The sequence below is a fragment of the Meriones unguiculatus genome, chromosome 17 (assembly GCF_030254825.1).
Source record: "Meriones unguiculatus strain TT.TT164.6M chromosome 17, Bangor_MerUng_6.1, whole genome shotgun sequence".
NCBI classification, from domain to species: domain Eukaryota; kingdom Metazoa; phylum Chordata; class Mammalia; order Rodentia; family Muridae; genus Meriones; species Meriones unguiculatus.
In genome coordinates this window covers 87,884,251-87,897,381 of record NC_083364.1, presented here as the reverse complement: position 1 = coordinate 87,897,381, position 13,131 = coordinate 87,884,251, and the positions used below count along the sequence as shown (strand labels likewise).

Below are 13,131 nucleotides of genomic sequence, written 5' to 3'. Positions count from 1 at the left end.
AGGGCCTCTGAAAGCCAGAAGAAGAAAACAGGAAACAACCTAGGAACCTGCCACAAAGGAGTGTTATTAAAATGAGATAATGATGGATCTTTTAAGTTACATGGCTGACTCTCTTTCTTCAGTTTTGAGCAAGATAAAACATAAAGTACTATGATGGTGATTAACCTCCATTCACTACTCAGAAAAGATTGTTATGTAACATGAGGTTCCTACATTAATTAAGTGAACATTTGTTGAAAATCTGTAAGGTCAGTCATGCCGTTGTAGACATGTTTCCTTGCACTCTGCAGAAAGTTGGTCTAGCATATGCAGGGATTTAAAGTGCTTAAACTATTTTGCCATCATTTAAAAACTGTTGAAGTCTCTGATCACAAGAAAATATGAATAGAAAAGATATATTTTTAAAATTTCTTCTTTGTATTTCTCATACCAGTTAGAGATAAAGGCCATTAGAGGGCAAATCTTCAAAACCTTTGAAAATTCTACCTCTTGGCATCCATTTTTCTTTAAACTTAGTACCTAGAATAGAACATGTTAGTCTTAAACATTTTTATTCCTCAGAGGACCAAATCAGAGATAAACCCTGAGATAAATCGTAAATTTACATGAGCACATTAAGACAAAACCACTCAGTACTGCACTGGGCTTTCTTTTAATTCATTATCTGCTTAAATGGGATTCAAATTATTTCATTGAATTATACAATAGGACAGTCTAAATACTGATGTCGGTTGATGATAATGATACATTTGTTGGTCATTTGAACTACTTCACAGGATTCCCAACACTTCATCCTCATAAAACTCCAGCAGAATAAAGGCTATAATTGTCCCTCACTTGGAAAGGAGGAAGCATCTAAATGGCTTCTATGGTATCACAGTGCCTAGGCAGAAATAGATCTTGTCTCTTAACTTACTGTTGTTTTTGAAAGCTATGATCAACCATATAGAAAGTTAGCACACAGGAAATTTTCTCAAATTTTGAGAAAAATGAGGGATGAGAGCTAGTTACAGTAGCCTCTACCAACCTTGCTGAATCCCAGATTCTGCTCATGTCGTTTTGTTGTTCTTCCTGCCTGCCTTTCTACTGTTCTCCTTTTCTTTCTTCCACCTTCCATTTTTTTGTTCTTTTCTCCTTCCTTTCCACTTCTTTCTTTCTTTTCTTTTCTTTCATTCTTTTCTTCCTTTATTCCTTTCTTGTCTTTCTTTTTAATTTTTTCTTCTCTCATACATAAATTTCCCCACTTCCTAGTTTCCCTGCCACTCTTTCCAGGACCACCTCCACATCCCTTCTCTCCAAGGTCCACCCCTCATTTTCCCTTCAGAAAAGAGCAGGCCTCTCAGGGATACTAAATGGACATGAGGGGAAAAAAAGTCACAATAAGTCTAGGCACAAACCAACCTCATATCAAGGTCACACAAGACAACCCAATAGGAAAAAAGGGTCCCAAGAACAGGAAATAGAGTCAGAGATACTCCCACTCCTACTGATAGGAGTGCTACAAGAACACCAAGCTATAAAATCATAACATATGGGCTAGGACCAGCTCAAACCTAAACAGCCTCTCTTCTTGTCACTTCAGTGTCGGTGGTGAGCCCTTGTGAGCCTCGTTTAGTTGGTTCTGTGGGACATGTTCTTGTTGTATCCTAAACCTAACCCTCTCCCCAGGAGGATGTTGTATCCATCCTCCCCTCTTCTATGGGGCTCCCTGAACTCCACCTAATGTTTGGCTGGGAGTCTGCATCTGCTCCTCCTATCAGTTCCTGCCTGAAGCCTCTCTGGTGATAGCTGGACTAGGATTTAGTTTATGAGTTTAGTAGTGTATTATTGGGAATCTTTCATTGACTTTTTTTTTTTTTCTAGCAGTGTTTCTACCCTAAGTAGGTGGGCTATCCAGGTTCTCACTTATTTCTTTCTATTACACTTCTGCAAGGATTTATCTAAAGTCACTTTTATTTTGTATTTTGTAGCACTTGGAAAATAAGATGATGTTAAGCAGAGTTTAAGTACATACTTCTTCCATTATTCTCTCTCTCTCTCTCTCTCTCTCCCCTCTCCCTCCCTCCCTCCCTTTCTTTTTCCTGGACCAATGGTTTGAAAAATGCATTTCCTGGGGAAAAAAAATAGGAAAGTGCCCTTTCTTTTCTTTTTATCTTCCATTTCTGTGTCAGTCTTGGAAGCAACAAGTTAGGAATGGAGCAGGACCACTATATGGGATAAGATGGTTTCTTAATGACTGCTTAGGGTCGAAATATGTCAGCTACTGACATACACTGCGCTGTAATATGAGCTAAGAATATTATGAAACCACTGAGCCACTGGGAACTTAAAGGTGCTTGTTAAGCAGTAAGGCTCTCTCGCTCTCTCTCTCTCTCTCGCTCTCTCTCGCTCTCTCTCTCTCCTTTTTGTACATTTTTGTATGTTTGGAGTGGTTATATGTGCATATATGAGTACATGTGTGCAGACCTGAGTTTGTGTGTGTGTTGGGGGGAGTTGTCATCTTTCTCAAATGCTATTTCTTGAGACAGGAATTTTCACTGAACTGGGAACCCCCAATTTGGCTCATCTGGTTAGGTAGTAAGCTCTATGTTTAGACTGACAGCTGGTAAACTCCAGGGATTGACCTTTTCCTTCCTTCCCACCACTGGAACTGCATATACACACCACCATACCTTGTTTTTTAGGTAGGTGCTAGGAATTCAGAGTTAGGGACAACTCAACTACCTCCTCTTCCTTTTTGACTCATTTTTATTCCCCTGAGGATTTAATTGCCCACCTGCCTAAAGGGCAGGTGGTTTCATTCCTAACAAAGGTTGGCAAGGGTCTTCACAGATGTAAGTAAGATTCTGAAATGAGAAAAAGAGAATCACCTAAAGCAAGAGGTTGACTTTGTGGAACTGCTAGCAAGAACTAATCCCCAAGCAACAGCTGAGGCAGGGACTACTTCTGCTGATCAGACTTTTAAAGGTGGCAGACTGTGATTCTGGAGCTAGTAATAAAATTAGGGAGTTTCAAACAGCTAGGAGGAAAGGAGAGGTAGAGTTGATGATGAACTTTATCTTTTCTAGAACTTAGCTCATTTTTTTTTCTGGCAAGTAGGTGTGTATGATTGCTTCCTCTAGGGAGTGTGTGCACCAGGCAGATATGTGGTTGTCCGCTCATCATCCTAAGTAAGACAGGCTGTAAAGATTTTTCACCGACAACCAAAGCAATTTGTGGGGCCAGCACTTTCACTAGCCAGCTTCTTTTTCCATTTCTTTATCATCTCCAGGTGAATGACCAGTTGATGATCATCAGCTTTGTGTGCACTGTCTTCAGCTTCTTCTTCAGTAGGAAAAGATATTCCTATCACAATCTCATTGACATCTGTAACTACTACTCATTGGTCCTTGGAAGTACTTTGGGACTGGATTCCTGAAGGGGAAAGAAAAAGAAAGAAACCTCAAATGTTTCAAATTACTCTGGGAGGGAAATTCCTGGCTTTTCGTGTGTTTCCAGTAAGAACTGATGTTTGAGATAATTTCTAGAAAAGAAAAGAATTTGTAAAACTCATAAAAGCGACTAACATGTGCACAATTATGTGAGAAAAACTAAAACAACACTTTCCAGTTGGTCAGCATAAAAGAAATAACTTGCCACTTTCCTTTCCTGATAACACCTGTGTCTTGAGTAATATGTTCGTGCATTTTTCAAAGACTTTCACACAGTAAAATTCCTGTGTATAAGGAAATAAAAATCTAGCTTTTCTAAATACGTATTTTTTTATATAACATTAAGTAGAACTGATTTAAAAACTATTGTGGTCAATCACAATAGATAGATTGTTCTGACATATGTCCTATTCAGATAGCAGAGAAAATGAATCTGACTTCTTTCATGAATGAAGCAAATTCTTTGCTGAGGAAAAAAAAAATCTCTACAGGAAAAGTCTCAAGAATTTTGTCTTTGCAAGGGAGGAAGAGCAAATGACCCAAGCTCTTCTATTTATGTGATCTCTGAACAGGGTCTTGTATCACCCATCGGTGTGTTCAAGAGGGGAAAATGATTTGGGGTGAGTGTGTCAGCATACACATGCATGCTAACATTTATTGTGTTTGTTCTCCGTAAAATTCTGGGACTGCACGACTAGTGCAGACATACATCTAATGACTAATTAGATGTATGTCTGCATTGTGGAATAGAAGGAATGGTAAGATTGTAAAATAATGAAAGAAAGATTATTTAGCAGCAGATTTTCAAAAAACCCTCTACAGACTTAGGGCTTACATCCATGCTATAATAGTGAATATGAATGCACACACACATGAATATATCTATATCTATCTATATCTTCATCTATATCTATTCCTTGCCCTACAGCCATAGTCTAACTGTGGCTTTGAACTGGAACTTCTCTTAGAATACCACAAATCACCGTGACACAGGAAGAAGAAGCTCACTTCACATCATATAGCCATACACTAAGATGTTTCCATTGCCAGCATCCATGTTCCCTGCACAGAAGGAGAGGGTTCCAAATACAGCAAGGCCTGAGGTAGGAGTCTTGATGTGGGGAAGCAAAGCAGAGTTTAGAGGCTGTGATTCTTCCACTTGGGAGGTAAAAAACAGGTGTTTGGCTGGAGGGGAATATTTTACTGTCAGGTATTTCCTCAATCTTACCATTAAAACCATAGTTTGGGGTAGAAGTGAGGATTTGACACTTTAGCAAATGGAAATTTGAGAAAATACTTCTTACCAGGGTTCCAAAATCCTGTGGAGTATAGCCACACTGGAAACAGTGTGGAGCACCTGTAAGTGATATTCTCTTTCTTCCCCCCTGTATTTGTGTTTTCCAGGTTGCCTTCCAAATACTCATTGATCTTCTTGGCTCCATCTTTGAACTGTGAATTCTTTGCAAACATTAATCGTGGCTTGTTCACATTCACAAGTCCCCAGAGAGTCTCACAAAGCCCTTTACACCTTGACATGTATTTTCTTAAGCTGCGTAGGTTTTAAGAGGTGTTGTGGATTGAATGTAATTACGAGTTAGGAGATTTCAGTTTGGGGAGAGTCGGTCACTAGTAGGCTTTTTCTCCACAGGCAAGGCTGGTAGATGGTAGATGCCTTACAAAGTCCCCAGGATAATTTTGAACATGTGCTGTTCTGCAGCCCAAAATCTTTCTTTGAGAAAAATGTAAGATTTTTATACCTGTGACTTTGGAGCATGTATTCAATAAATGAATTAAAAATAAAATTTATTGCCTATGTATTTACAAAATAGCTGTTAGAGCAATAAAGTAATAAATGGCTCTATGTAAACACGGGGGGGCAGTATATTTTGCCTTCTTATACAGTAAAGACTGTTACTTCACGTATTGAAAAGTATTACTGTGAGTTAACAGTAGGTAACTTCTGTTATGGAACATCTCGGCTTGTACTGCTTCACTGGTGCAAATAGTAATCCATAACAAATTAACTTTCTATAGTGTACAAGTAGCTTCTATGGAAAATAATTATATAACCAAGGGAAAATCTCCTTCAATAAGAACTTACTTCTTGTATCTCAAGCTCTATCTGACCCTTTCCCTGTGACAAGTATTTTCAATAGATACGTACTGCTTTATACTCACATTTTGAAACAGATCTGCTCTTAGCACATTTCCAAACATTTGGTTATTTTTTCTGAAGTCTAATGTTATAATGTTATTCATTTATCAGAGTTGAAGGCATGGAATTCAGATTGAGTCCTGTTAGGAGTGCAGCTTTTTTTTTTTTTTTTTTTTGAGATTACAAAGTCTCTGGGAAATGCCCTAAACTGCATAAGGAACCACCACAAAAGAAAACAATTTCAGTTAATGGCCTTGGCCCAGTGTCACCTAAAACACCTGTTTTGTAAATGAGCCATTTGATAGTAGGTATACATGTTTTAAATAAAAGTTGTTGTGTTTGATGCCAAATACAGGCCTTTTTTTTTCTGAAAGTAACATAAAATAAATAAATTTCCTATCTTAGTTATTTACCAGTCTTTGTCACAAAACACTGTGATCAGGACCAAAAAAAAAAGTTTTTTAGCTAGTTTAATTGGACTTACAGTTTTAGAGGACTTGAGTCCATGATGGCAGGAACAGCTGAGAGCTTACATCTTGATTCCAACATTGGAAGCAGAGAAAACTTCACACACACCCTACACTTTGTTAGAGATGCACCTCCTCTAACAAAGCCATACCTCCTAAACCTTCTCAAACAGTTCCACCAACTAGCGATTTCACATATGAGCTAATGGAGGCCATTTTCTTTCTAACCACTGAAAGTCACCAAGTAACCCGAAGTCACCAAGTTTGGAGCTTGAACAGGCTAGGAGAGGAGAAGGCTGGAAACGAGCTGCAGGGACCTTCTGGAGGGAGCCAGGGAAAAGAGATCCGTGAAAGTGACTATGATCATCTTAAAGCTGAAGACTACTGGGAGACAGAGATTTGCTGGTACCTCCATTCTCGGCCTCTAATGCTTGTCTGTTGCCTTGTGTTCCTGAGGACTCCACAATGTTATAACACATGCAGGAGTGATGGGCACCACAGCTTAGTGATTCTTTTGTTTTAATTTTAATAATCTTAAAAAGTAAAATATAATTACATCATTTCCCCTTCCCCTTTCTCTCTCCAACTCCTCCCGCGTACAACACACACACACACACACACACACACACACACACACACCTTGTTTATTCGCAGTTTCATGCCCTCTTTTACTTTAACCCTTTTTTGCCTTCCTCAGTCTTGGGCCTCAGGGTACCTTCCCTGAGAATGGATCCTTCAAGAGAGCTGCAAGCATCCTTGGTCCCCTCTGAAGCCGTGAAGTCAAAATGGGTGGAAATGTGTAAATCATATGTCTTGTGTTTGGGGACTAGCAGTGGACTTGCTACAAATCAGCTTGCTGTGAGATGTCTCTGTGTTTTCTTTTTACCTTCTTAGAATTGATAATTAGAGGAAACAAAGGAAGGAGAATCTGGGTAGCAGGGACCATGCCACCTGCCTACTAATAAGCACCAATATACCTCCTTTAAAGTATTCTTCCATCCTAATAGGGACTTTTTAAAATGGGCAGCGGGTACTTATGAGCGGCTTACTTAGGAGAGACATAGTAATGAAACAAAAGAGTGTTTGCTATTTAATTACATTTTAATAAGAAAGCATGAGCATAAAATTCAAAAGTCTGAGAGGGGTTGTGGAATTCCCTTCAAGAGTTAACTCTTTCCTACCCTGACATTCTACTGCCAAAAGAGTTCCAGTGGCCGGAATAAGTGACAGATTGTGGGCACTGACCAACTATGCACTGCAGAAAGCTGGGAGCACCGCCATTTATACACAAAGCCAAGGACTTCCCAGGCCGCAGCCGGCCCTGTCGGGGTCACCGCAGTGCTGCCTGCCCAGAGGCGCGCCAGGAAGCACCCGTGGCTGCCTGGCTGCTCAGCTGGTGGCCGGGTGAAGTTAGTCACTCCTAGCCCGAAGTCACCAAGTTTGGAGCTTGAACAGGCTAGGAGAGGAGAAGGCTGGAAACCAGCTGCCGGGACCTTCTGGAGGGAGCCAGGGAAAAGAGATCCGCGCTCCGGGAAGCGGCCCTGGCCAGTGGATGGAGTTACAGGGTCTACGAGGCCAGGGCGCACTGGCCGGCAAAATGAGGCAAGAACTTCATATCCCCCCGCGCAAGGGAAAGAGGCAGGGAGAGGCTTTAAAAACACTGAAACACCCCTTCAGGAGATGAGGTAAGCCGAGGTTAGCCAACCCAGATTGGTTGTGAAATATCACACAGACCCGGAGTTGCTGTGGCTTTAAAGGAGGCCAAGGAATTTTTCTTGTTTTCCTGCCCAAATACTTTTTTCTCTCTCAAGCTCCCTTCGCCCTCGTTCCCTCCTTTGTCCCTCCTTCCACCTTGATAGCTCCTGGTCCCTTCCTCCTTCGCGGTCTCCCTTTCCTCGATCACCCTCCTCCTCTCCCCGCGCCCTCCCCCATCGGATTAGGCGCGGACCGGGAAGGGTGGGAGTGGTGGGGGAAGCTCTCCCTTTAAGAGGCAGCGTGCAGTGACGAATTGTTGAAATTGCCATTGCAGGATGGCACGCCGCTATAAATTCATTGTCCCACCTCCTCGCATCTTCACAGCGCCTGAGCCGCTCTCCGCGCCCACAGCAGCCGACTGGGGATGACCGCGGGCAGGAGGACGCGGCAGCCGAAAGGACCCGGACGCGCAGTGTCGCCGGCTCACGGCAGGCCGTCTCCTGCCTTCTGATTTTAAACATTTAGGGCTTTTTACCCCCGTCTCTTTTCCCCCTGCCTTCTGCTTCCAACAGAGCCGAGGAAGCCCACTAAATAAGAAAGGAAGTGGGTCAGAGCTTGGACACTCCGCAGCCGGCGAGCCCCGGGCTTCGAGGGGGCGGGAGCAGACGCGCACCAGTTGCCGGCGGGGAGCGCGGTCGCCCTCCTGACTCTCTCTTCTCGTTTGTTTAGATCTGTTTGTGCAAAGATCTTGTCTGCATTGGGCTTCTCTCCCTTTTTGTATTTGGTAGCTCTCCACCTCCTGGCTTTTGTTTTTTCCTCCACCCCCTCCCCTTTTAAAATTCTTCTTCCTCGGTCTCTTGGAGCACAATTCCAAACGTTTTCCAAACCAACAAAGAAAAGTTCGCACGCTGGCACCGCGGCCAGGACAGGCTGGCGCTCGGCTGTGGCTTCCCCCTACCCTTCCCTGGACACTTGACTCAACCTTGCACGCAAGTGTGTAGAGTACGGGTGGGTGGGTGGGTGGGAGGGTGAGACCCCCACCCCCGCCCCTGAAACTTCCATAGCAAATAGCAAGCATCCAGCTAGACGCAAACGCGCAGCCCCTCCCGGCGGGCAGCGCACTATGCGGTTCAAGTGGGCGTCCCTGCTGCTGCTACTGCTGTGCGTGTCCTGCCTGTCCCTGGCCACTGACTGCCCCGCGGCGGCACCTGCCCAGGATAAAACCAGGCAGCCTCGGACTGCTGCAACAGCCTCCCAGCCCGGCCAGCGGCAGGGGGAGGAGGCGCAGGCGCGGGGCCGTCCGCGGCCACTGGCCAGGCAGCGTAGGAGCAGCGGGCTGGTGCTGAATATAGACCAGCTCTACTCTGGCGGTGGCAAGGTGGGCTACCTTGTCTACGCGGGCGGCCGGAGGTTCCTGCTGGACCTGGAGAGGGACGACACAGTGGGTGCTGCTGGTGGCATCCTTACTGCAGGAGGGCCGAGCGCATCCCCTAGCCACCGGGGTCGCTGCTTCTACAGGGGCACTGTGGACGGCAGCCCTCGATCCCTCGCTGTGTTTGACCTCTGTGGGGGTCTCGACGGCTTCTTTGCAGTCAAGCACGCTCGCTACACTCTGAAGCCGCTCCTGCGTGGGTCCTGGACAGAGGCAGAGGCTGGAAGAGTTTACGGGGATGGGTCTTCGCGCACCCTGCACGTCTACTCCCGGGAGGGCTTCAGCTTCGAGACTCTGCCACCACGCGCCAGTTGCGAGACTCCAGCGTCCCCATCTGGACCCCAAGATCGCCCCTCGGTGCAAGTGCACAGTAGTACTAGGCGACGCTCAGCGCTTGCCCCACAGCTCCCAGACCAGTCAGCTTTCTCAGGAGTTGGGGACTCAGGAATTCAGACGTGGTGGAGGCGGAGGCGCCGGTCCATCTCCCGGGCCCGCCAGGTGGAGCTCCTTTTGGTGGCTGACTCCTCCATGGCGAGGATGTATGGTCGGGGCCTGCAGCATTACTTGCTAACCCTGGCCTCCATCGCCAACCGGCTGTACAGTCATGCTAGTATCGAGAACCATATCCGCCTGGCCGTGGTGAAAGTAGTGGTGCTGGCCGATAAGGACAAGAGTCTGGAGGTGAGCAAGAATGCAGCAACGACCCTCAAGAACTTTTGCAAATGGCAGCACCAACACAATCAGCTAGGCGATGACCATGAGGAGCATTATGATGCAGCCATCCTATTCACCCGAGAGGTAGGTGCAGCGGGTAGGTGCCCAGCTGTGGAATGCAGAGGTAGGTGGATAGACAGGTCTTGCTGGTGTCTCTGCTTCTCCCAACAAACAGCTCACCATTCATTATAAATTTGCCTAACTTTATCTTGCAGGACCCTCAGCCTCCAGCTCCACTCAGTAATTCCAATTAGCCTCTGCAGTAACTCCTGCTTTAGGTGAGGAGACCTGCTCAGGAAATCAGCATTCAATAATATTAGATGTCATGCAGCTAGACAGAGCAGTGTGGTGTATGAGCAAGATAAGTAGGCATGTTCATGCTTGGGGGAAAGTATCCATTAAGTGGCAAAAGGGAAAGGTAGGATTGCCTTTGAAATAATGTTCTCCACTTCCCAGTGAAGACAAAAATACTGCTTTGTCCAACTTAATAGGAAGGACTTGAAAGTTGGCAGTTGCTTTTATCTGATTGATGATGTCCCTTGTAAATGTCCTTATACGAATCCTTCTGCAACGCTAGCCCTTTCCAAAGGACTCCTTTTCTAATGTGGCTTCCAAATGGGCTTCTGACGTGTCCACCTTGGAATCTGAGTTCCTGAGAAGGAAGGAATATGGGAGGGCCAGGAGGGTGCAGAAGCCCAATCAGTGGTGAGGACGCTCCCCCCTCCAACCACCACCGCAGGGTCCTTTAACAAGGCCTTCTACCAGCACATCACAAGCCCAGCCCTCCAACCCAGCTGCCAAACAAGGGTCAAATCCAGTTGGAGGTTTGGTTTTGGATGGATATGTTTCTGAAGGTCTGGGCAGAGCTTCAGGATGTGGGGAAGAATGTGTTCCAAGGACTTCCCCACGTTAAGGGAGATGGTTACAGAGAAGGAAAGGGATGGATCATTATAAGCCCAGACATTCTGGGAGGAACAAATCTATTTACACAGTTACCAGACCACCATGCTAGTGTGACATTTCAAAAAGTCTTGCTGATGGTTGGGAGCCTCAGAGTTCACAATGCTGCCTTGATTGGCAGTATTTTCCCCTCATTACCTTTTTCTTACCTATCTCCCTAGCATCCCTGATTCCCAACTACTCCCTGATCTACTGTGTGTGTGTGTGTGTGTGTGTGTGTGTGTGTTCTATAGATTATTTCAGCTTCTATATGCATGTGTATGCAAGATTGTCATGGCTATGACACACCTAGAAGTCAGCATTTTAAGTACCTTTCACATGCCTGGCTGTCACAGTCCTGTCCCCCATCTCTTCCTCAGTTTTCCATGGATCTTGGGGTGAGTGAGCTGTACCCCACATGCAAGTTGAGCACTCAGTTCGGGGAACTCAGTTCCTATTAAGCACTCAGTTGTCCATCATATTCTTAGCACTTTCATTTAAGTTTTGCCCATTGCCAAAATAGAGTTCTCTGCCTACCTTGTGCCTCTCACACGCCTGCGGAGGACTGGTGTTAAAAATGTGTTAACATTTATTAAAAATTATCCTAAAATAATTTTTAAAAATTATTTTAAAAATTATTTAAAAAATAATTCTTAAAAATTATTCTAAGTATAGAAGATGCATCCAGTACAGATTAAGCAACTACTAGTTGCTTGTTTGTTTGTTTTTTACTGTTTAAAATTGCAAAATGTAACCAGAGTAAGGATAGACAATTCAATCACACACTGCAAAGATTTAGGGGTAATAAAGTTTTGTTACTTATTTTTTCTATTTTTACTAAGGTACCCATGGTATGGAGGAAAAAGTGTTGATAAATTCAAAAAAGAGAAACAGTTCTACTTTATAGGGTGGACATAAATGTAACCCCACAAACAAACAAAGACTCCAAAAGAAGCATTTTGAGGGAGAAGTAGGTACCACAGCCTTTTGCACAATGGAAAAGCTTTCATCTCATTAAGAGATGTTCTGGAAGCCATCCTTTAATTCCTCTTTCTAGCATTAGTACAACATTCATTTTGTAGGCTTCCTTGTGAAGTTCTTCTGTAAAACTATCCTTCTTTCACTTGGTTTCCAAGTCTTTTTTTTTTTTTCATAAGCAACTTTCCACGTCTGGGTTTCCTTGTGCTGCTATATCATGAATGTCTGCCAAAAAAAGAGTCTTGGGAGAGTTTGTAGAAGGAGGTTCCCTAAAGAAAGAGGAAAAAATACTTTTGTAGGCAGACCACACCAAAAGGCAGTATACTGCCAATTGTAATAATTTTCTTTCAGTTTTAATACAAAAGTGTAGTCCATAATTCTAAAATTAACTTGAAGACCACTCACTCTTTGCCCCCTTCCACATACTTTTCCTAATTATTCACCAGCTAAAAAGAAAACAGTCAGTGATTCTAACTGATGTCTATTGCTTTTTCCAGGAAAGTTTTGTACTTGGTTAATTGACAGTCATTGCTTTCAGATCTGGGAAATGCATCACTATGTTTTAACTAGACAAAGGCAAGATAGAAGTAAATTTATTTTCTAAATTCTTTTTAATTAAAAAATTTTAAGTACATTATATTAATGGTATATAATATGAGTATGTAAGCAGTGATCAAAAAGGACATCCTTTGGGAACTGGTTTTTTCCCTCTACTGTGTGGGCTCCAAGAACCAAATTCAGGTTCTCAGGATCTATGGCAAGTACCTTTATCGACAGAGCCAGCCACCTTGCCAGCCCTAATCTAACTTTACTAAGAATTTCAACAAAAAAAATTGCAAGCTGGTTTGCACATGGGGAATATTTTACTTAAGTCCTCCCTGGCCTCCTTGTCAATGAGAAGCATGATTAAATAAAGCCAATATTATTTTTCTCATGGTTGGTCTCTAATCTATCCAACTGACTCCACAAAAATTGGATCTTTGTAAAGTACTTATATATGAACATGTTATTCAAATTTAAAAGAGGACTGTCAAGTGACTTGTGAAACAATCTCAATACTGGGCAATGCTCAGTTGAAAGGACTTAGTCTGTACAGTTAACCTCTAGCTAGTGCTTCAAAAAGTAGAAACCAAGAAGTCTAGAAGAGGGGAGATCAGGACTCCTCTCTACCATGGAAGTCAGGTATTTTCAGGCTAGCCATGTGAAAGAAATAACTTTCATGATTATTTCTTTTCAATGAGAAATACCCAGAGTTGGCACCAGGACTTCGTTTTTACAACTCTGTTTTGAATGTAAGATGTGTGTTGCTTAGCAGCCAGA

The 13,131-nt window shown here is 43.5% G+C and overlaps 1 protein-coding gene across 1 annotated transcript in view; it reads left to right on the top strand.

Moving 5' to 3' along the window:
* The first annotated feature begins 8,795 nt into the window (after positions 1-8,795).
* Adamts5 (ADAM metallopeptidase with thrombospondin type 1 motif 5) overlaps positions 8,796-13,131 on the top strand; it is a 47,379-nt gene continuing 43,043 nt past the window's right edge. The window contains exon 1 of the mRNA XM_021657825.2: positions 8,796-9,978. Coding sequence (XP_021513500.1) covers positions 8,872-9,978 — 1,107 coding nt within the window. The 5' untranslated portion in view covers positions 8,796-8,871. The remainder of the gene's footprint in view (positions 9,979-13,131) is intronic.